At 45.1% G+C, this 25,038-nt stretch overlaps 1 protein-coding gene across 3 annotated transcripts in view; it reads right to left on the reverse strand.

The window, feature by feature from the left end:
- SUDS3 (SDS3 homolog, SIN3A corepressor complex component) overlaps positions 1–25,038 on the reverse strand; it is a 147,493-nt gene that overhangs the window by 107,035 nt on the left and 15,420 nt on the right. The window contains exons 7-13 of one of the 3 annotated variants that reach the window (XM_020877279.2): positions 21,781–21,876; positions 20,773–20,834; positions 20,605–20,626; positions 19,338–19,443; positions 11,017–11,101; positions 7,899–7,984; positions 4,532–5,073 (exon numbers count right to left, since the gene is read on the reverse strand). In XM_020877279.2, the coding sequence (XP_020732938.1) occupies positions 5,052–5,073; positions 7,899–7,984; positions 11,017–11,101; positions 19,338–19,443; positions 20,605–20,626; positions 20,773–20,834; positions 21,781–21,876 (479 nt within the window). In that variant the 3' untranslated portion in view covers positions 4,532–5,051. Of the gene's footprint in view, positions 1–4,531; positions 5,074–6,115; positions 7,985–11,016; positions 11,102–19,337; positions 19,444–20,604; positions 20,627–20,772; positions 20,835–21,780; positions 21,877–25,038 lie in introns of those variants that run through there. The other 2 variants (XM_020877280.2, XM_020877281.2) reach the window with 2 other exon arrangements.

Raw genomic sequence — 25,038 nt, forward strand, 5'->3', positions numbered from 1 at the left:
TGAATTGAATGTAAAGACTATCACAGTCTCTGATTATGGACTGTTTCAAGAAGAAAAAACATCCCAAGCAATTGGCTACAGGTGACCAGATGACCATGGGTAGGTTCCTGATCTTGTCTGGGATGAGAGTGAGGCTCTCCAGGAAACCATTCTGTGGCAGAGACACATCAGCTCCCATAATAATAAGAACAAGAAACAACCAACAGGTACTGAGGTCTTACTACATCCTAAACAAGCACTTACTACTTCTAAGTGCTTTACCCCAAATAAATCATATAATCCTCAAAATAACTCCATGGAAAAGGGGCAATTCTCACCACCATTTCACAGAGGAGGAAACTTAAGAATGACCAGCTGTCCTGGTTTGCCAGGATCTGAGGGGGTTCCTGGGATGTAAGATTTTCAGTGCAAAACCCAGAAAATTCTCAGGCACACTAGGGTGAGTGCTTAACACTGAAGCACACAGATGTTATGCAAATGTCCCAAGGTCAATGAGCGGCCGAACCAGGATGACAAATCCAGGACCCCCATCACCTCTACTGCAGACACAAAGGCGAAAATGAATCCATTGAGGCAACAAATTAGCCAGGTCATAAAGTGGACTCTCCACCAGGCTTCCCAGCACAGAGTCTGACACGAGTACGTATTCAAATGACTGTCCCAATCATATTCTAGCCACGCACTGCCCAGAGCTAGCCATGCGACTCTCAGGCAAACTGTTATCATCCCTGGGCCTCAGACGCTTTCACCTTCAAGATGAAGAAAGGGGTCTAACTCAGGGATGGCAAATAACAGGCACCCTTTGCCCATGGCAGGAGAAAGTAAATGACCAGACTACTCTTTCCCGCTCCACCCAAACCTGGGCCACAAAGTTCTTCTCAACCCAACAGAGTGGGTATCACAGGCCATTTGTAGCTGATTTGTAGCATGATTTCCTAAGCCAACATCTTTATCTTCATCATCTATTGACACTCAACGAACCAGCTTCCCAGGAGTCACTCTGGTCTCTTAGGATTCGGCTCTTAGACTGACACTTAAGGACAGCAGACAGATGGCCACAGGATGACAATAGAAGGGACAGACTCCACTTCTGGGCACTCCCTGTCCAGCCCTGTGTTATGGACACCTTACCATGGTACAGCACTGTGGACAAGGGCAGGGACTCAGGAGAGACCACCTGGCCTTGGCATCCCGGCTTATTCACTATATACAAGCAGTGTGACCCTGGGCAAGTTACCTAAGCTGATCCTCCATTTCCTCAACTACATAATAAGGATTATAAGACTACCTACCTCATAGGATTATAAGGATTCAATTAGTTAATATATGTAAAATGCCTAGCACACAATAAGCAGTAGATGTGTTAGTATTATTAGAATCCTCAAAATCACCCTCCAAGGTGGATATTATTATTTAACAGATGAGGGAACTGAGGTTCAGAGGGATTACGTTGCCCAAGGTCACACGGCTAGTTAAGCAGCAAAGCCGGATTCAAAGGCTGATTTCTAAGGCTTTGCTCTGCCACGCTGCATCTCTGTAAACACCTGATGGTGAAATAAGTGATTCTCGACTGTCAGCAAGACCTTGCCTGGATTCCGAGGGCTGCACCCCCCCCCCCCCCCCCCCCCCCCCGCACCCCTAGCACCTGCTTGTTCTCTCCTGGCTGGCTCTGGAATACACCCTGCTTTTACCCCGGCCCATCCACACCACTGGCCAAGGGAGCACTGATGCCAACAGGTCTGGGCATCGGCCAACAGAAAACCAGAACCCAGACTGCGGAGTCTCCAGCTCCTGGGAAACAGGGGAGAGAAGCTTTACCATTTTGATTACTGGTTTTTCCCAATCTGTCAAGTGAATCCTGCCATTTTATAGATCTCCGTCTTTCAGGGAATTTAGCAGACACAGATTAGAGAAAATGGGTTAAAGGGATTAAGCACCCAGCTACCTATGCTGTGTCTTATCTACCTCACTCCCCTGGGGAGTCTCCTAAACACATGTATCTCTTTGTCTTAATAATCACACCTATTCACAAAAATATCAATTCCAGATAGCACTAAGAAAGTTGCTATAGCTAATGTATTTCTGGTCATGCTATTATGTCCAACAAGGGTGAGCTGGTGGTGTCGTATTTTTAGTTCATTCCATCCAGTGCTTTTTTTTTTGGCCAAGCCGTGCAGCTCACAGAATCTTAGTTCCCTGACCAGGGATCAAACCCATACCCCTTGAAATGAAGTGTAATGTCTTAACCACTGGACTGCCAAGGAAGTCCCAATGCGCCTTGCTGGGAAAGTGCTTACCCAAAGATGGGGCTTGGGGAGTCTCTGACACTCATGAGACCAGAAATTGGTTTGGTTCCTGCTTCTGCCCAGGTTGCCGGTGGGTGCTGAGCTTGCAGCAAGTGATGAGGAACCGGGTAGCTCTTCCAGCTGGTGATCCCACAGGATGCGATGTGCAGAGCGCAGCACCGTGTCAGATGTTTAGCTCGCTGCCCACATTTTAGAACCAGGTCGATGGCTCCTAACCCTCCTCCCTCACTTTATACACAGGAAAGGCAGGAAGAAAGTGGGTTGGAATAACAGATCCATGTTTCCCTCTGAAGCCTTGCTCTCACTGCTCATGAGATCAGGTCAGCTCCATCCAAATGGAAGACTCTTTGTGTTCTCAACGGTTCCTTCTTTTGCAGAACTGGAGCACTCATGCCTTTTGAAAGGCAGGCAACCTCCTGGCCTGGAGCTTGGCTCTCTCTGCTCTCCTACCAAGGGAGAATGCCAGAGTCATCTGGCAAGGGGAAGGGTCTGACCAAGTAAGTGTTTTCACCTCTAAAATTTGCTCTGGATGTGTGTCCAAGAGGTGAGAGCAGATAAAAGCAAACAGCCAGGGAAGCGCTGAAGGAGAAAGGTGTGAATGCTAAATCTGATTTTAACAGAAGAGGTTGGGAAAGGACAGCAAAAGGTAGTAGGTAGGAAAGCTGGCTTAGAATCCAAAAGATCTGGACTTAGCCTCTCAGTATGGGACCTTGGAGAAGTTACCGAACCATTTCCGGTGACTAATGGAACCTGCTTCCTCCTCCGTAAACTGGTTGATAACAACGATGTGCTCCCTCCAAGACTGTTACAAGGCTTCAACAAGAGGATGCAGGTGAAGGGCACAGCGCTGGGAGCCGGAGCCATGCTTACTGACCAGTCTGCCTCACTCTACCCATCATTTTACACTAACACTGCTCGACAGCTACCATTCACGGAGCACTTACCAGGCATGGTGCTGATCTCTGGGTTTCAAAGTAAGCCTTGGATTGATTTTGTATTAGTACTCTTCAACAGATTACTGCCACGATTAAGTGAGAAAACACCTCCTACGGAGGGTTTAGTCTAGAGCCTGACACATAGAGTGCTCAGGGAAAAGGCAGATACTAACATCAAGGGCAGGCCACACTGGCCTTGGTAACGAACAGGAGAGTGAGCTGCTGGGCCTGAGTCTGAACCACACTCTCTGCTGCCAGCTCACATCCCTGGCCCGCAGCCCCTGGCCCACACCAGAAACTCGGCTCTTCTACAACTAAGGAAGGACCCATACACCTGAAGAGCTTGGAGGCTAAGGTGATTACAACAGAGGAAACTTGTCGGGCTAGCAGTTACCGGGGCAAGCAGAGAGAACTGAAAGTCCGCAGAGCTCACGGACGCTGTCTCTTGGTCTAGACGCTGGTTCCATGTACGTGCTGACACTGAGAAAACAACTTCTACAATTAAGATTCATGCACTTTTCTATATGACTGTTGCGGTGGTCATGTCTGACTCTGCGTCCCCATGGACTGCAGCACGTCAGGTCTCTCTGCTCCACTATCACTTGGAGTTTGCTCCAGTTCATGTCCACTGAGTCGGTGATGCCATCCAACCATCTCTTCCTCTGCTGCCCTCTTCTCCTTGAGCCTTCAGTCTTTCCCAGCATCGGGGTCATTTCCAATGAGTTCTACGAATGTTACGGTAACAATAAAAAATTATTCAGATTGTGACTGCCCTTCTCCATTATCCCAAGTGTGGAGCGGCCCTTCCCAATGGGTGTTACAGGCACAACTGGGCTGAGAGCGCACGGGCCCCCAGGGGCAGAAAGCGGCCTCACCACGTTACCGCCCCTCCACCACCAGGGAGCTGTAGAAACACCACCTTTTTTGGTGAGACTGGCAAGTACTGCTCTCGAGTTCTCAATGATCAGCATCCTCCTCATCAGACCAGTTTACCTTAAGGCCTTTCCTACCTTAGGTCAACTGTATTTACTCCATTTTTAATCAGGTTCTTCTATCCTTTCCGACCAGAAGACAGCTTAGCTGGCTACACTTAAGGGTTGACAACTGTAGACTAGCTCTTTACAGACCTGGGAGTTCATCTTGGACATCACGCATATTTAACCCTTCAGCAAGCTAATGTCTAGGAGGTCCCTCCCTCTTCTCCAACTTCCTTCCCCCATGACCACTGAAGGGAAAACCTAAAATAAATTTTAATCATTTAGGCAATCAATGGATGTCACACAGATTACGTGCTGGTTTTCTCTTTGAAAGTTTATTGTCATTTAAAGAAAAAAAATAAAACCCTCTACTTGTTACATTCACCTCTCAGAACATTTAATGTACCAGTTAATGATGTTATTGTATTAAAAAAAAGCCCACCAACTGCTTGAAATGGCTGTAAGTTATTATTTTTTGCCATGTTCTGGTATTAAAGTGGTTTAAACTCTTTGGAAAAAAATGGTGTAACATTAAGTACCGAGATTTCAAATTCTCAGATTAGAAACAAGGTTTTTTTATCAGGAGGAATTTTAGTAAAAATTCAAGGGTAAGAGGAAATGTTAATAGAAAATAAAAAACAAAATATTGTAAAAAATAGAATCCCCCTCCCCACTCCCCACCCAGTCAAGTTAGGTTAAAAAAAAAAACATTACAACCAAACCCATTCCATCCCACCCCCCATATTTCTCTTAGAAAAGTCACCCAATCTTAAACACAGGGTCTCACACACCAATACAAGTAGCTTGATTTGCAGATCTGCTTCTGGGATCTTCTACTGGCCCCAGTTAGAATTTCTTTAAAAAAAAAACTTAAAGTTAGGTAGTTAGACTTCTATAAATACTGGTATCCAAATCAAGGAAAATATCCTGGCTTTGGTATGGCTACAGAAATCTGGAAACTGTTCAAGAGGACACTGGCTTAGAGAGGGAGGTGAGGGAGACACACAACTCCTAGGTGGAGGTAAAATAAATATTAGGATACCCCTGCAGCAAACACTGCAGGTAACACTTGAGGCTGATGCCTCGAACAAAACACGTGTACAGGTTCTTGATCAGGATCACACACATACAGCTTCTTGAACACAGTAACACACACACAGGTTCTTGATCAGATTAACATATATATAGGTTATTGATTGGAATTGTCTGGACCAAACTTTATCCAAGTACCACTTTCAGGAAATAGTTTGAATCTGGGAATTTATCTGGTGCCCTGATGAGATAAAGGCCTTTTGGAAGAAGAATAACCACCTGGGCTAAAAGCCAGGCCCCTCTTATTCTAGGAAGCTCAGAATCTGTTTTTTCCTTGTCTTGTTTGACTTTGCCCATCATAAAAGCACCTCTGTCTCCTAGCAAGGGGGGGTCTTCCCTTCCTGGTCACCAATCATAGGGGTCTATCTGAGGGGCAGAACTGCTGACTCTTCATCTCTGGAGTGACTCAATAAAAAGCAAATCTGCCAGGATCAGGAACATAATTTACTGTGCCATGTCCCAAGTGGACCACATGGTTTCCCCCATTCTCACTACATCATATGTTAAGGATTGTGGGAACACTGAGGAGAAGGTAGTGGTGTGGTGGAGTCCATGCTAAAGCATGGCCTCAAACATCCTCCAATTTACAGAAGAGAAAAGGATAAAGTGTCTGGTCTTCAAATCACTAATCTTTTCATGAAAGCACAAAGGAACCACCAGGCAAGGCCAAACAAGGTGAGCTGCTGCTGCTGCTCCAATGCTGAAAAATTGTTATCAATACAATTCTTACCACCACCACTCCCCTAAAGAAACTCTAGAGCAGTGGTAGGAAGACAAGACAATCATTAAAAAAAAAAAAAACAACAACTTTTAAACCATGTTTGATGGCAACACACACAAAATACATCTAAATAAATTTCCAGGACAGTGTGCAAGGGGATAACAAAGAGCTCCCTGATATTATGGGAGGTGACACACACCACAGCGAAAATTCAGCCAAGAGAGGGCCGCCCTTACAGCAAAGGTTGCCAAGGAAAAATAAAAGGTGAAGGCCCTGTTTAGCGCAGATCTGGCTCACTATTGTAAAAACCACCGTGGGAGGCTGGAAGGCAGTAAGGAAACTCAGAACGCCCAGGCAACTTCTGATAAATGACGTCATTTATCATGTTTTCTAAATGAGACTCGAACACCGGAAGAAAATGAGAGAAAAACTGGATTATAAATTAAAACTCAAATGTACCTGTACAAGCCTTTACTCTGGGTCACTAAGGATTGGTCTCTGTTGAAGCCAGGACTCTGGAAAAGGTAACCTACTTGTCCTCACAGCTCCACAACCTACTTTGGGACATGTGTATCAAGAGATAACACGAAGACAATCACTTGAGACCAAGGGAATTGCTTACAAAGGTTTCCTAGGATGCATCATGTCTACTGATTGCTCAGAGAGGCTAACACTTGACCCAAATACTTTAACATCTTAAGATGGCAACAAGAATATTAAAGCAAACAATCAGCCAGTAAGTCACCTGTCCAATTTGGAGAGTGAAGGAACATGAGCAGGGCAGGCTGTTTCATCAGGATTCATTTAGGGAGAGTGTAGGTTTAATGGCAGTCACAGCCTTCTTCGTCTCCAACCTGGGCCAGAGCTCCTGGGAGCTGACAAGATTTCATGGGTTTGGAATGGCCAAGGTGAAACACTGGCATCAGCAACAAGAGTGTGATCCGAGTTAGAGTGTACAGATCACTGATGACTCCACCATCTATCTCACCTCCCCACCAGCCACAGACAACCCAATCATCAGCTGGCAGCAGGGACCACCTCATCTACTTGGGAGCAGGAGACAGCAGTGAACTACACACTAAAATTTCTGAAATGATCACTTCGTGTTCCAGACTGAGCTAGAATAAATCTGTGTGAATAAACCACTTGACTTAAAACAACATTTGAAATATGGTACCTTCAGCACTTTATGAATATGAAACACTCTCCCTGCCCCGGCCCCGTTTACTGCAGTGCACGTTGTCTCCCACGCGAATTTTCCTGTCTTTCAGACAGCGGAACGGATGGCACACACAGACATAACACAAGACATTCGTTTCTCTGAGAAGGCTGAGTCCGGAGAATGACTCTCCTTCTGCTAAGACCTCTGCCCCAAGCTTCTGGGGAAGCAGCGAACTGCGCTTGACAAGGAAGGGACCTACATGATCCACTGATTGGATTCAAAAGGTGAAAACGCATTGCAGAGGGTACCCCTTCCTGCTCCTCTCCATGGAAGACAGACCTATAGATAATAGAGAGAACTGTCCCTTCAAATCAGAGGCGGCATTAAAAGAGAGGAAATAAAGACAAAGCATAAGCAAAAAAAAAGAAAATTGGTAAAGCCAACTCCCAATGCTCCGGAGAGTACAGCAGTCTCAGGGTGACGGACGACTGGAAGAAGTCGACGCAGGGAAAGAATGATGCAAGGCGGGATGGGGCTGGCCACCAGAATGCCTTGCAGAATCCACTATAGTGTTCTCCATCTGCCAAGGCCAAGGAGCCATTCCCAAGTTAAAAATTTTCTATTAAGAAAACAAAACAAAACCAAAAACCATTCCAGAAAAGGGGTCGAGGGAAGAAGAATACTGGAGAACATCAAGCCGCTGACCTCCGGCGGATCACAAAGAGCCCACGCTGAAGCTGGCCCAAGTAAATCCTCATCTTGGTGCTGTCGCTTGTCTTCCTCACCCAGATCTGTATGGGGAGAAGGAAAAGAAACAAGATGAGAGGCCAGTACTGAGGGACACATGTTTCAGAGCACAGGGATGTCTGCATGAACTAGGTGCCAGCACAGAGCTGGCAACCTCTTCCTGTCAACCCAAGAGGCCTTCACAGGCACCTCCTTGACCTCTGGCCTCCACTGCAGACAGCAGGCATCCGCCCTTGAACTCATTTCTTCCAGTCATCTCTTTTACAACTTTGAGTACAAAAACAGAAAGCACAGTGATCCTGAGTTTCTTTTTCATTTCTGCCTCCATCTTAAGGACTCTTTCTGGTTTGGTTTGATTACAGCATTAGCAATATTAAGACACACATATTGATAAATAAATTCCTAATCAAATAGGAAAATATTTTCCTTGCCCAAAGGGACTTTCATGTTACAGCCTTCCAGAACTCTAGTTTCCTGGCAATTACGACTAATGGTCATAACAAGAAAGGATAGAAAACTTAACAACAAAAATGCCTGTAAGTGAGTGAATGTCCAATTAGGATGCTAAGAAGGCAAAATTAGCTTAAGACAGTCCTTCTCTCCTGATAATATCATTCTCCCACAGATGCGATCAGACGTCTGGCACTGGACAGGGCAGGTATATTCTTCTACAGAACTGAAAAAGAACTCTTCCAGCAGGCGGCCTGCCAGAGCTGCCAGGGGCACTCAGTACACAGCATCCTGCAGCCAGGGAGGGGAAGGAAGGCTACCCCTCCATCACCCACCCCACCTGAGGGAGGAATTCCTGGGGGCCAGGCACTGTGATGACCAACCTGAGCTCCTTCATTCTCAGAAAAACCCTCAGAAATAAGTACTGGCATCATCCCTGCGTTACAGAAGAGCAAGGCCGAGTCCACTTGTCTGATGGAAACCTTGGCACACAACATCAAGGCCCTTTGCTCTTCCTCACTAAACCACAGCGCCTGACTCTTGTTCTCACCTGTTCTCTCAACCATGTACCTAACATGCAATCAGATGGAGATAAAAGTGTAATGTAAGTCTTTTAAAGATCTGCATCTCACCATATATGCAAGTGCAAGTTCACAGATCTCTCTCCTCTTTCCCTCATTCATTTTTCAGGTTTTAAAAAAACTTATTCAAAAAAGTTGCTCAGTCACGTCCGACTCCTTGCAACCCTACAGACTATAGCCGGCCAGGCTCCTCAGTCCATTGAATTTTCCAGGCAAGAATACTAGAGTGGGTAGCCATTCCCTTCTCCACAGGATCTTCCTGACCCAGGGATCGAATCCAGGTCTCCTGCATTGCAGATAGATTCTTTACCATCTGATCCACCAGGGGATGGGGGTTGAGGGGGTACAACACACAGACTATTTTCAGTTTCATCTCAATTTCCTTACTATGATTATTTAACAACACAAAGACTTTAGTCAGGTACACTGGTTTAAACATAAAGACCTCACATGAAGCCAAGCTTCTAAAGGACCTTGTAGAACCATTTTAAACTGAAAACTGACTCCAAGGAGGGCTGAGCTAGCAGGCAGTCACCAACATGCTCAGACCCACAACCCACGCACCGAATCTGCCCATGGTCAAGTTATGCAGCGGCCAAGTAGCTTCAGTATCGCTTAGGATTTGACCTAAAAAAATGAGCTGAAATATTTCCAAGAATTGAGAAGTTTCCCCATTGCCAGAGTTGCAAGGCTCCGATGCACTGAGGCTTCTCCCCTCCAGGAGACATGTCTTAGTCTCACTGTTCCCTTGTCAGACCTCGCTGATACTCTGTCAAAGGGTGACAATCTTCAAAAGAAAAAGCAAAAACCTAACTTGCTTTTCTATTTTCCTGAAAAGTCCTGAGGTGTCACAGCACAGGTTCTGAAGTTAGGTTCAGGTACCAGGAAGTCACATGTGCCTTTATACAGTGGCCCATAGGGCCAGGCACATGTGCTCGGCTGTGAAATCACAAAGCTTACTACCAGGGAACAGCAGGCTTCTGAGATGCCCTGTACTGACTTGGCTCGGGATGACACACAGATCCCAAGCCTACAAAAAAATGACATTCATTTATCTGGTAGGCTCTCCGTAACTACTAAGTAAACAATCATTCTGCAAACTAGTCACATTGGAGGGCATTTTCAATTCAGGAGGCTGGGAAAATAGAATAGGCTTAAGTTATTTCATAATCCAGCTTCATTAGATTTACTGTGCACTGGCACGAATAAGTTGGAGGGTAGACACATAAAAATCAATTTCTTTGCAGACATTTGTGGACTGATAAAAGATCAAGCCAAACCAGCTATTAAAGTTTTAAACTGTTTTTTGACTACTAACAATACCCAGTTACACACTGCTGACACCCTGCTAATGAAGGGCCAGCAGGAGAACTCACAGGCCAGTCCCATCGTCCTAGAGTATGATCCTCTGAGCTGACTTTCAACCAGCCCCCATCCTACAAGAGTAACTGGAGGAGACCAGTCCCTGAAGATATGAGCCTAGCATCTTCTTGCTCAGAAGCACAACAGGACATGCAGGATTACAGAGACAGCAGGCGATGAGTGGTGTGTGGGTCAGATTAGACCACCACCCATTTACTGAGCACCTACTGTGTGCCAGGTGTCTTGTTAGATCCTCAAAGCGAGAAACAAATCTGAGTACCCATGAGAGAGAGAGAGAGAGAGAGAACAACAAAGACGAGCTGGCTCCACAGGCAAGTCCCATCCTCAGTGGATTGTTTCCTTAAAAAGTGGCATGATTTGAACGTGTAGAGAGCAAATCGACTTGCCTTGTGTTCCTTCCTGCAGTCTATCTCAGTGGTGCCCAACTCAACTACTCTGTGGGAAGTTCACAATCACAAGGAATATACAAACCCGCATATACTGTAGTCATACAAAGTAAGAGATTTTTCAAGAGCAATATGTGCATTTTCTGCCTGAAAGTGCTACCTTTCAAATCTAACCCACATACAATAGAGTGATTCCACTGTACTCTCTTGGTGGTGCTTGCACTGCAGGTTTGTCCCATTTTGCATTCCTAAAGGGTGAGGGAGTTCAGTCCTTACTTCGTTGGCTCCGACAGAGCTGATCACACAGCTCAGTTTCTGGTTGTCTTTTGACTCCAGATAGATGGCTTGGCTCTTATGGTACCTGCCAGAAACAAGACATACACTTATTTTTTTAACCACTTTTTTGAGATGTGATTGACATGTGAAATGTGGTATATATTTAATGTACACAAATCAGTGAGTTTGAGGATAAGTACATACCCATGAAATCATCACCACCAGTCATAAACATCTGTCTCCTCCCAAAGTTTCCTCCCACCCTCTTTATTATAACTATAGTTTTGTAGCTTTTTTTTTCTTTTTGGGTAAGAATATTTAACATAAGGGCTTCCCTTATGGCTCAGCTGGTAAAGAATCCACCTGCAATGTGGGAGACCTGGGTTCGATCCCTGGGTTGGGAAGATCCCCTGGAGAAGGGAAAGGCTACCCACTTCAGTATTCTGAGCTGGAGAATTCCATGGGTTGCAAAGAGTCAGACACAACTGAGCAACTTTCACTTCCCTTTCACTTTACCCTCTTAAAAATTTTAAGTATTTAAGTACCAGCACAAATTTAAGAAAGTAATAAAGAAATGAAGAAAAGGAGGGAAGAAGAAAAAAATACCACAACAAAAAATATAATTAAAGGAGTCTTAATTTATATTTGAGGAACAGCCTGGATTTCAGGTTTAATTTCAATGCTTCCATCCTTAGATTAGACAACCTCCTAATCTTCTAAGTCTAAAATCTACATTCTTGGTCCCACTGCAGAATGGAAAAGGGGGCCAAGGGCTGGAAAACCAACTCTGTATTTAGTTTTTTATTTAAGACTATGTGACCCAGTTCACTAGTGGAGCTGATGGAATTCCAGCTGAGCTATTTCAAATCCTAAAAGATGATGCTGTGAAAGTGTTGCACTCAATATGTCAGTAAATATGGAAACTCAGCAGTGGCCACAGGACTGGAAAAGGTCAGTTTTCATTCCAATCCAAAAGAAAGGAAATGTCAAAGAATGCTCAAACCAACGCACAATTGCACTCATCTCACACACTAGTAAAGTAACGCTCAAAATTCTCCAAGCCAGACTTCAGCAATATGTGAACCGTGAACTTCCAGACGTTCAAGCTGGTTTTAGAAAAGGCAAGGGAATCAGAGACCAAATTGCCCACATCCGCTGGATCACTGAAAAAGCAACAGAGTTCCAGAAAAACATCTATTTCTGCTTTATTGACTATGCCAAAGCCTTTACTGTGTGGATCACAATAAACACTGGAAAATTCTGAAAGACTGGAGAATACCAGACCACCTAACCTGCCTCTTGAGAAACCTGTATGCAGGTCAGGAAGCAACAGTTAGAACTGGGCATGGAACAACAGACTTGTTCCAAATAGGAAAAGGAGTACATCAAGGCTGTATACTGTCACCCTGCTTATTTAACTTATATGCAGAGTACATCATGACAAACACTGGGCTGGATGAAGCACAAGCTGGAAATCAAGATTGCCGGGAAGAATATCAATAACCTCAGATATGCAAATGACACTACCCTTATGGCAGAAAGTGAAGAACTAAAAAGCCTCTTGATGAAATTGAAAGAGGAGAGTGAAAAAGTTGGCTTAAAGCTCAACATTCAGAAAACTAAGATCATGGCATCTGGCCCCATCACTTCATGGAAAATAGATGGGGAAACAGTAGAAACAGTGGCAGACTTTATTTTTTGGGGCTCCAAAATCACTGCAGATGATGACTGCAGCCATGAAATTAAAAGACGCTTGCTCCTTGGAAGGAAAGTCATGACCAATCTAGACAGCATATTAAAAAGCAGAGACATTACTTTGCTAACAAAGGTCCATCTAGTCAAGGCTATGATTTTTCCAGTAGTCATGTATGGATGTGAGAGTTGGACTATGAAGAAAGCTGAGTGCCGAAGAATTGATGCCTTTAAACTGTGGTGTTGGAGAAGACTCTTGAGAGTCCCTTGAACAGCAATGAGATCCAACCAGTCCATCCTAAAGGAGATCAGTCCTGGGTGTTCACTGGAAGAACTGATGTTGAAGCTGAAACACCAATACTTTGGCCACCTGATGCAAAGAGCTGACTCATTTGAATAAGACCCTGATGCTGGGAAAGATTAAGGGCAGGAGGAGAAGGGGATGACAGAGGATGAGATGATTGGATAGCATCACTGACTCAATGGACATGAGTTTGGGTTGGCTCTGGGAGTTGGTGATGGACAGGAAGGCCTGGCATGCTGCGGTTCAGGGGGTCGCAAAGAGTCGGACACGACTGAGAAACTGAACTGAACCAGTTCAAAAAGTAAATTATAATTTTCCAAGTAAAACCTATGTCCCCACTCTCTATCTCTATCCCCGAAACACTGAGGAGGGAGGGTGGACAAAATGAATAGACGGGCTTGAACACACTGTTCCATTATTTTCTATTTTTTCAGATAACAAATAGAAAATAAGTAAATTTGGCCTGCCTTTTTCAACAAGACAACAGGCCAAATTCAGCCCTTATTCTGACTGCTCATTCAACAAATACTCATTAGCCACTCACTGTATCACTGGCCACCGTGGAGGGTGGAGGCAGACAGCCAACAAGGCCATAGGGTCTCTGCTGTCAGGAGCTTTGAATATAGTGGCAATGACTATTAAATACTCATACCTGCCAAGTCTAACTTAGGTGAAATTCTGAGCATTAGACTTGGACCGAAAGGTACCTAACTTTGCCCTGGTCAGTTGGGAGAACGGACAGAGAAAAGACCAGACTCTCCCCCTTTCAGTCTTTGACTCTATTCTCTTGGCCTGTAGTGCAGGACCATCTTCACTTTCTTCTACAAGTTCAGGGACAAGGCCAAGGATGAAAGTGAGGAAACCAGGGCCAAAGCACAAATGAGTCAATAACAGCTGCCACAAGGGGAAGAAGCAGCTGCTGTGTGACCAGAGCTAGAAACATCAGCAGAGGTGCTGCTGGCAACTCTGGCCTGGGCCAGTCCAGTACAGTCAAGAATGTAACCTCTGATTCATTCTGGCTGCGCAGAGTTGACTTAACAGACCCACCAACTCATGTAGCTTCCACCAAAATGCATCTCCCGGCAAAGCATCGCCATCTTACCATGATTTCTGCTGGGGAAGAACACAGACTCTGTTTTGCTGGTACAATGAAATAATCCACTGCCAGGAAATCCCAGTTTAGGAGGCACTTCATGCCCACAAGGGCTTCCCTGTGGCTCAGCTGGTAAAGAATCTACCCGCAATGTGGGAGACCTGGGTTCGATCCCTGGGTTGGGACGATCCCCTGGAGAAGGGAATGGCTACCCACTGCAGTATTCTGGCCTGGAGAATTCCAAGGACTGTATAGTCCATGCGGTTGCAAAGAGCTGGACACAACTGAGCGACTTTCACTTTCACTTCACGCCCAAATGGGCTTTTTTCAATCAAGGTTCTAAGCACTCTTTAACGTGCTACTTAGCTGAAAACTCAAGTTTCCAAGTCAATTTATTTCCTGAGAACACTATTAAAAGAAATAGAATCATAGATTCAATTAGAATAGCAATACTGGTTTAGACTCAGCTTTAAAGTTGCTTTTGGCCAGGGATTAGTTGGTAAACTGGGTCAGGGGACCTCCATAATGCTAAATATGTTAACGTTACAGCACATGAAGAAAGGGTGAACTGGTTCACGGCAAAACTCAAACCTGAGTTTTCCTCCCACATCTAAGCCAACCATCCCGTGTAAATGGTAAAGTTGTGAGTAATGGTTAGAATAAAAACAAAATGGGAGAATATTCACAGCTACTCTATGGGGATTATGAGTTATTAAAGAGATAAAAAACACAAAACAACAAGCAACTAGCCTCAAGTCACCCTGATACTACTTTCTAAATACTTTAATAAAGAAAGGTCATGGGTGGGTGTGGTATAGAAATATATAACTAGTGTGAAATGTGCTCAATATACTGCTAAGTCAAGAAAAAAGCTTCATCCATTATATCCCTGGGCGCATAATACAACATAATGTGTGTTACCTGTGTATCATATACACAGAATAAAACCAGGTAAGCTTATATATTAAAATATCTATTAAATATATATTAAAATTTCACCAAAATATAAGACAAAAACCTCAGAAAAGAATGATATTTCTTTCATAGCATGGTTTTCTTTTCAGAATAAATAGGTAAAAAAGTGTGAAAGCATTAGTCACTCAGTCATATCTGACTCTTTGCAATCCCATGGACTGTAGCTCACCAGGCTCCTCTGTCCACGGAATTCTCCAGGCAAGAATACTGGAGTGGGTTGCCATTTCCTTCTCCAGGGGATCTTCCTGACCCAGGTATCAAACCTGAGTCTCTTGCATTGCAGGCAGATTCTTTACTGTCTGAAACACCAGGGAAGCCCCATTACTTGTATTAAAAAGCATACTGTACTTTCTTATAAGCCACAATACTGGAAAATACCAAAGTAACCAAAAAATGGTAAGAAGAAAACTTAATGTCACAAATTATGTTTTAATATCTGTTAAAGACAGTTCTGGGAGACAGTCACAACACCTGTCCTGGATGCACTGTTATCTTCCTTCCGATCCACTCAGCATCCAAATGCCAACACATCAGCCTGGCTTTAAAGTAGGTATCAGGAGTAAATGCAATCTGGTCTGGTAAGCCTGGGAAGCGGCCTAGGACTTAACATAACTGGCCACTTCTCAAACCTGCCTGCTCTGGGGTCTCTGAACCGTGGTGGCTTGAATGCCCACCATTGCTCACATGCTCCCATACCTACCGTGTGCTCCACAGCAGAGCTGGCCAGCACTGTTTCCCAAACGAGCTGACTTCCCAGTCCTTCTGAAGCAGAGGCTCTGAGACCTCTGGGGGGTTCTCTAGCAACACAAAGTGGTCTTGGGGAACCATTATCCCTGGATATCAAATCTACTAATTACCCAAATTCTCTGGGAAAAAACAAGTCCTCAGAAATTAAAGTGCTCATACATAGTGGGTGGTGGGAGGGGTAAGTTTTCAAGATGAAATCAGAAAGTATATGGCAACCTTACCATACAAATTTACTTGCTAATTCTAAATACTAATAAAATAATAGTGGAAAATTCAAAATATGTTCAAAGAATGTTAAAAAAAAGCAACAAAAATTGAGTTAAATTAGCAAAAATGTATCTTTTAAAACCAATTAAGTTGTTTGATAAGCTACAACTCATCTCTGCTGAAAAAATATTTTAAATAGCCTCAGAGAACAAGCCCCAAACGTCAAATTGACCTTATTACTAATGGAAATTCTGACCTTGGGGAATCCCTACAATTAAGTCCTTAAAGTTTTGCCTCTACTATTAAACCCAATGAACTAGAACCACCACTACTATTATTGAAGAAAGCAATTTCTTTAGGAGGTGGGTCAAAAAGTGGGGCAGAGAAGGGGTAGAATTAATTTAATTTTGTATCCTCCTGGGAATCCTGATATTGTTTTATTTCCCCCAAAAAACGAATGCCATGTTACAATCACAGAATTGCAAGGAGTCCCAATTCCAGCTGCAAAGAGGCACTGCTGGGGAGGTGGGGGTGGGTGGGAGGCTCAAGAGGGAGGGGACATACACTTATAGCTGATACAAGGTGCTGTACAGAAGAAATCAACCAACACTGTAAAGCAATTATCCTCAATTAAAATAAAAAAAAGAGTCACTGTTTTGAGTTATTAATAACAGCCAGGCCAGAGGGTTATATCCACCCATGCAAGTGGGTGATCTCACTGGATTCACTTTAGCAGCCCCAGATTTAAAGTGAGGAGAGAAAATAAAGTCCACCGGCACAGGCACCATCAGTGAGTCACCTTAAAATCTCAGCTACTTTCACAGCGCTTTCTAAGGAGGGTCATTAGTACAAATCAAAACGTGAGGAAAACCTCCAGCAGGACATAAAATATCTTAAAAGCAGTGTACCCAGAGGCAAGGGCAGACGCTCATCTTCCCAAGTGAAACGTAGCCTGATAAACGAGCGTTCAGGCCAAGATGGGCAGCCCAAATCACACTCATTGTGCTCAAGTCATTTAAAACTCAATGAAATGTGTTTTGCCAGAAATACTGTTTCACCAAAATACTTCACGCCACCAGCAAGAGCAGAAAGCAACTGAGCTGACCTCTCAGCCACAGGCCAGGACTACTGGGAAAGAAGAAAGAAAGAGAACCTCCAAACTGACAAGGACACAGAGCCAAACATCAGGAGCCTGATGAGACGCAAGAGGCCAGTCCTGCACTGGGAGTGTACCAGCCAGGATTCTGGCAAACACACTTTCCAGATTCAGCAGAAAGGGAGGGGCCCTCTCTCAGCAGATGTGACGTGAACTCTGACCGGCAAGGCCACAGAAGAGGAACACAAAGAATGCAGAAAACAGTCACCATACTTAACAACAGAGTAAGCAGCCTGAAAGTCACTGAAATTATCAGATGCTCCCAGACACCTGACAGATCTCTGCTGCCACTGGGAGAAAGACAGTGAAATTCCTTCCAAACGCTTAGGTGGTTTGACACACCCCACCTGACCACGGTCTACACTGTGAAACCCCCATCACTGTGGATCCTTTCTTTAGAAAAACAAAGAATTTTATTTTACTGCGTTTTCATATCTCGTAAATCTGAGGACTAAGCCGTAGGAGGAGGAAGACAGAAAGCGACGCAATGACAAAATGAACATCATCTGAAATATCACAGGGCTTTAAGACTCACAGATTCGTAAAGACATTAGTGATAAATCTCATCATCTTTGAAGACGGTTCTTATGTGTGCGCTTGATCTTTAAAGGTTATTTGGTTTTCATTATTAGAAACATTTTTCATCTTATTTTGCCCCTTGATGTGTTGAGTTGTCGGGGCCTGCCACCTAGTGGTGCTTGTGTTCTGACAAGCAACCCTAGAAAACACAACTGGCCTTTTAGAAGGACACCGAAGAACCAAATGACAGGGGCAGAAGTCACCAAGATCAGGCTAACAGACAGATCCCGCCTTCCTGCTCTACTGGGTTATTAACTCACTGCAACCTCATGGGTGGAACTGCTTTACTTCAGGCACCACTAGGTCTCTGAGCATTTTTACCAACTTCAGACATTTAACATTGGGGCTTTTTTCTGTTTTTTAAAAGAAACCTCAAAACATTCAAAATAATAACTAATTTTAGAATTTTGGTTTAAATACTGAAACTCAAAACATTACATAACCATTATAAATGGCAATTACAGAGACCCTACAATAACCCAGAGAAACATTCTCCACACAAACAAGTAGAAGGCAGAAGGAAAACATGTCCACCAGGACTTAACCTTAGCAACAGTGTGCCTACACGTGGGCAATGAAGAAGAGGAGGAACTGAGAATTTAAAGAAAGGACGGCAGGGTCCAGGTCACTTGACACCTAGCTAATGACCAGTCACAGAGCACACAGTAGGAAACCTTTACAAAAAGAGCAAATGCATGAATAAGGTTTTTCATATTGTTTTGCTATTTCCTTCCCAATGACCACAATGGTGGCCTGAAGGTTTCAAACCGTCTTCAATCTAAACTAGTAATGTTTTAGGCTACACCTCTCCCAAGTACTTTCACTGGAATACTTGTGCTGCAGGATGTGGTGTGTAAAAGGGTCCACGCATGCTCAGTCACTGACTCATGTCCTACTTTTTGGGACCCCACCAAGCTCCTCTGTCCATAGGATTTCCCAGGCAAGAAAACTAGAGTGGGTCACCATTTCCTCCTCCAGGGTATCTTCCCAACCCAGGGACTGAACCCACATCTCCTGCACTGGCAGGCAGATTCTTTACCACTGAGCCACCAGGACAGCCTGTGTAAAAGGGTACCTTGTCAGATAAGCAGTACTGAGTAACATCTCATCAATTCAGTGTACATTAGCGTATCAGAAGACCCGGAGTGCTACAATGATAAAACCCACTGATCTCAGTTAACAGCCACTGCCCATACTCACCTGACCACAGAATCTTTTCTTCCACAGAACCCCTATTAATTTCAGCATGCAGAGGGCACAGTTAAGGGGAGGAAGAGGGGGACATAAACCCTGACCCCAGTCTACAGGGGCACCACAAAAGATGTAAGCCTGCAGGTTCTAGTATGGTGGCAGCAGCATGACCAGAAGAACATGTTTTGGGGAACACTGCCTTCAGAGATCTAACAAGCAGCATCAATCCAAGACTCCCCACACACTTCTTAATGTCCCTCCACCTTTAGTTAAGCAGCAGCCATGCTCTGAAATAATAACTAGAGACAGCCCTGGCCCTCTTTCCAAACGGTTCTTTCGAGATACTAATGAGTAACCTATGTTCACATAGAACTTACCATCTTTTATCGTAGTACAGTTTGCCGTCTTCTATCCGAGCTTCAAATCTCTGGGCTGGAGATTCTGCAGGGGTGGCGGGCAAGTGTTCGGGAGAGGACGGGGATGCTGGAGGAACCAAAGAGATATTCCCATGACTAAGCGTGTCACAAGCATGCGAGTCCATCCACTAACATGCTTTAAGTGAAATGCTATTTATAAGGGGGCAACAGTCATGATCCTCAAGTTCTTACCATTGTAATAAATGGAAATTCAACAAAATTCTTGTACATCACATCTTCAAAGCAACTCTGTGAGCAGGCAAGGCAAAGATTAACCTCCTCACGGAAGAGAAACTGAAACCTGAGGCTCAGGCAGGCTAAAGATGTGCCCAGGGTGACTGAGAGTAGGACTAAAACACCACTGATGATCAGAAGCTCCAATGAGCAAGAACTAGAAAAATCTCGTTAAATTTATAAAAATTAAATCATGTCTAGAGATATTAAGAGATAGAGCAGGTTACTGGGGTATGTATCGAGTCAAGCTAATAGCACTGATAACTAAAATGGGTTCAAATCATCTAAATTCACACACTTACTCACAAACCCACCCCACCAGGCCTTCAGACACTCAGGACCTCTCTCCGGACCATGGTGGCTTCCAGAAGGGAATTATTCAGAGTGGGAAGAATCTTGTTTCCTTTCATAAGACTCACCTCATGGAGGGATGTGTAAGTAATTGCCATGTTTAAAAACAACAGCAAAAAATGCCTTGCCAGTCCAGAGTTCTATTTTGCAGCCTAGCAAAGACCCTTAACTGCTGCTCTGAATGAAGCACCCTAAACACTGGGCCTGTCTCTTCTACAAGTTGGGACTGGGAGCAGCCAGAAAGGCCCTCAGGAGAGCCAGCCTGTGAAAAGCCACAGGGTAAGCATGCCTCGTGCTGGACTCTACCCACTGACCAACACTGAAACACCCTCTCATTTTCAGAAATGGATCTGTGCTGACATCTTATGCCTAATGCCTGCAAAGGAAAGGAAAGGATCATATGTCTTTTTTACAATAGATCCTAAGGGAAAGACAAAGGTACCTTTAACATAGCAGGGTTAAAAATAAAAATCAGGGGAGGATGAACTTAAAGGTCCCCTTTGGTTTTCATGATGACTGCTCTTAGGTAAATGATGAATGTTTTATTTTTGAAAACCATGACAACTCCTTGTCAGGGATTCACATGCTTTTCCAACAATACAATAAAAAGTCTGCACAAATGCATGTAACATCGTGCACTTACCTGGTCTCTTGGGTGACTTCAGCTGTAGGAAAAACAACAAAAAAATCTTAGAGAAAATCATTTCAGATGCAACTCAAGGTGTCAAAGGTATCACAGTGATTTCATAAGCAACATGTGAACAAAATAAAGCCCGAGCTTTCAAATAAAAAAAAAAAAATCACACTGTACCTTATTTAACGTTCTCAGATCCTCCATGATCTGCTCATCTGTTAACAAATAGTTGAGCTGGGGTACTGAGAGTTAAAGGAATGTGTCTAAAAAGGACAGTTTCCAAGCAAACAGAATTCAACAAGACAGTGCCAGCATTTGAGAATCTACCAAGTGAGAGGAAGTTCCACCATGTTCCTACAGTTTGCCTCTCGGAACTTTCTGATCCTCCTACTCAACGTGGTGGAGTCAGGTATTTAAGAGTCCAAATTCCGCCATCTTACAAATGTCTATGCTAAGAAGCTGAAATGAGACTCCACAGGTAACTACAGTAACAGTGAGAGCCCAGGGCACAGGAAGAAACTTCACCTGCCATTTGTGAAGTGCTTCTGTCTCGAAGATCCGAGACTTCCACACAAATACATAATCTTGCCTAGCAGCTTCAATTCTCAGTTGGGAAGATGAAGGGACCTGAAGTCATGCCCTGTCCTCTTGGCAGATAAATAAGAAAACCATTCTGTACAAATGGCTATTTATCATCTCCTCGAGAAGATGGAAACAACAACCCCCCCATCATGTGTCCCCTTTCCATTCTCATGATGAGAGGGGTTTCTTAATGTCTGACTATAACTCTTTTTTGTTTTAATTGAACAGCAGTTTGCAATCCACTGTTTGGGAGATATAGGTGACTGAAGTACAAGAGGCAGTTACTGTCCTCATTTGCTAAGTGGAAAAATCAAGGGCACATGAAATTTTCAGCTGTCCCGAATCTCCAAGTGAGTGTAAAAGGAGCCCAGAGTCCCTTTCCAAATGACTGCTCTCTGCGACTCGCTCCCACTCAAGGCAGAAACGACAGGACTCCAATCATAAAACGGCCACCCTCTATCTCATGGACAAATATATGTGCTTTCCAACCTAATATGACAATTCCTGTAGGACAAAGGCCATGTTCAGTCTATCAGAAGGAAAAGCAAAGGATTCAGTGGTCTAAAGGAAAAGGTGTGATGAAGGGTTGATGTGAGTGGATATCAGGAGCAGGTTTCCTCCTCTTGTCTGGGATGGGGACAGGATCATTCGGTCGCCTCCGCAACTTTCTGGTCATGATGGGTTTCACTTCCATGGAATCTATGGCAAGAATGGAACAGGTAAAGCTATCCAACTGCCACCTGAAGTCAGCAAGAGTCCACAGTAGGACTGTCAGCCCCAGAGCCACCCCACCAGAATTGTTTCATGAGGGACGTCCAGTCCACGCATGGCCTGGGTCAGACGCCGATGACTTCTGAGGGGCCTGTGCTCAGGAGACTCTGAAAGCTGACCCAAGCACACATCCCCCTCAGAAATGGCAGCCCCCCTGCAGTTTCCCACTGCAGCTGTGGCTGCTTCGCTCCGACTCCCTGGAAACCAGGCATTTTCCTCTTCCTCCTCTCTCAAATCAGGAGGCCACAGAGCAGTAGGCACTTAGGATTGGAAGGAACTTCTGGGTTGTCTCAGCTAACTCCCGCCCTTCCCAAAGACAGCGAGTGAACCAAAGCCCAGTGGTGTAATAGGCTCTTGAGAGGCCTCTGGCCTCAGTCTCAACATTTTTACATGAGATTTACAAACCTGAGCTCTTATTATTTTATTTTACAACCTTTTTTAACTACTTGACTATCTAGACTGATACCCTGAAGGCTCCTGGTAAAGGTCTAGTTTCCTCCTCCTTGACTTCTCTTGACTGGCTGTCATGGTGGCCACCTCCCCTCACACACAATCTCTCCCCATGGTCCCTCCTCCTCTCCTGGTTTGCACCCTTGGGCTCTGTTTTGCTGGCCTGCTCCTTAGATGCAGGTGAGCTCTGAGGTCTTGTCAGTTCACTCCAGCTCCACCCACCCTGTCGCACAGCACCCTACACCCCACACCGCCACACATTCTTCCCCAGGTTCCGAGTGAACCACTTCTTCCCTGAAATTCACCCCTGAGACCATCTCCTCCACCACCCACCATCCCCTGTCAGAGCCAACTGTCATCTGTGACTTTCTTCACCCACACATCAGATCCAGATAATGGCAGTTCTGCCCTTTCACTGGGTTTCCCAGGGGGTACCAGTGGTAAAAAATCCACATGCCAATACAGGAGACTTAAGAGCTGCAGGTTGGGAAGATCCCCTGGAGGAGGGTGTGGCAACCCACACCACTATTCCTTCCTGGAGAATCCCATGGACAGAGGAGCCTGGTGGGCTACAGTCCGTGGGGTCGCAAAGAGTCAGACACAACTAAAGCAACTTAGCACTCACGCATGCTGCCTTTTCACTACCTCTCAACTCCATCCCCTCCTCATACCCCCGCCTCTGTCAGAGGGCTCTTCCTCAGACACAAATCCCACCATTCAGCACGTCACTCTTCTCGGGAACATAGCAATGCCTTGCTTTGGCTACAGGATAAAGGCCACGCCGGCTTCCCTGGAGGCTCAGACGGTAAAGCGTCTGCCTGCAATGCGAGAGACCCAGGTTCAATCCCTGGGTCGGGAAGATCCCCTGGAGAAGGAAATGGCAACCCACTCCAGTACTCTTGCCTGAAAAATTCCATGGACTGAGGAGCCTGGAAGGCTACGGTCCATGGGGTCGCAAAGAGTCGGACACGACCGAGCGACTGCACTTCACTTCTCCCGTCAGTCTCCGCCCCTCCTCCTCCCTGCACACAGCCTCTGTGCGAGCCTCGCAGCTCCTCTCCACCCACAGGCACCTTACTGTTGAGGCCTTCAGCCTGTGTGTGCTGTCCCTTGCCCAGCCTCCTCTCTTCTGCCAGGAAACTCCTACACACAACCACCTCCGAGAGCCAGCTCAACACCCCTTGCTGTTAAGGCTTCTGAGAAGGCCTGCCTTCTTCCCAGCAACCAAAGCATCTGTACAAGCCCTTCCAGCAAGCTCCTGGTCACTCCAAGTCCACCCCAGGGCCGAGCACACTTCCGGCACAGAGCAGGGGCTGGCTGCACAGGATTTCCCACAGAACTGCTAGACCAAGTCAAGCCTGATGCTGAGGGCCAGTTCATTTGTGACTGTCACCTACATGAACAGCCTGAAGGAATTGGACGTGGCCTGTCCACCACGGCAACGTGCAAGGCCCGAGAGGATATAACGGGGACGGTGAGGGGCCATCTTCCTAAAAGACATCTCTTACCCTGTGCTGAGATGCCACCCTCCCCAGTTTCTTACTGGTTCGGTGGGTGGGAATCCCTGTGGCAGGGTGTGACGTGTCAAGCAGGCTGAGTAAATACTCTTGCATCTCAAGTTTCCTCATCTATAAAATGAAAATACCAGTAACACTTCCCTTATAGGGTGCTGTGAAGATGACATGAGATGACAGGTATAAAGCCCTCAACATGGTGCCTGGCATAACTAGAATCCAGTCAATGCCAGTTTTTATCATTGAGCTCTCAGCCAGGAAAAAACCATACAGAGATCTTTCTGCAAAGTCATGGCACAAACAGCTGCAATAGAAATTACAAACTTGAAGGCAACTGCTGTCAACTGTGAGGCTTTGCAACATTTAGACCTAATTTGGAAGATGAAAGAACACCAGAGATAAGGCACCAAGACTCCAGCCAAGTGTGCCCCACCCTCCAGGGGTAGGCAGTACGTGATGGAAACAAGCAGGGAGCCGGAGAGCTGAGAAGGGAATAAGCTGATCCATTCAAAGCCAAAAAACTCAGAAAAAAATAACTGCACCCAATCACTCACAGATAAGAAAACATAATCAATTTCTCTTCTGCAATGGTAAAAATCAATCCATTTCACTGACCTAGTCATGGCATTAGCCTAATCAATTTACCCAAAAGACTACTTCAGCATAAGGAAGGTGCTCTGAGGAAATCTCTAAAATTAATTAGCATGTCCCCACCACTGTCTAGGAGAGTGAGTGAGCAGGAAGTAGTCCTGGCCCAGGGTCCAGGTGGAGGATGTAACTCAAGGGGAAGAGCAACGTGTGTAAGCATCACAGTCCCAAACGACACAGTAAGACTGTTTACTTAACTCACTTTGCTCCAGTCCCACCAAGGTTTGCATGGTTGGCTTACACAGACGATTTCTCATAGAAAGATGAGAGGTGCTGACCACCCGGGTCTGAGCTGATCTGGAAATTCTATTTCTCACCAGAATCAACAGGCTGGGTTTACATCAATCTCCTGGGTTTAACCAGGGGTTCCAGGGCTCCGACAAAGGACAAACTTCTGGGACTGAAACTCAGATCTCAGAGTGTGGCCACTCTGGAGAAGACACTCGAGCAGGAAACAGCTTCGTCTCTGACAGAAAAG

This window comes from Odocoileus virginianus, chromosome 12, assembly GCF_023699985.2.
Source record: "Odocoileus virginianus isolate 20LAN1187 ecotype Illinois chromosome 12, Ovbor_1.2, whole genome shotgun sequence".
In the NCBI taxonomy this organism is placed as follows: domain Eukaryota; kingdom Metazoa; phylum Chordata; class Mammalia; order Artiodactyla; family Cervidae; genus Odocoileus; species Odocoileus virginianus.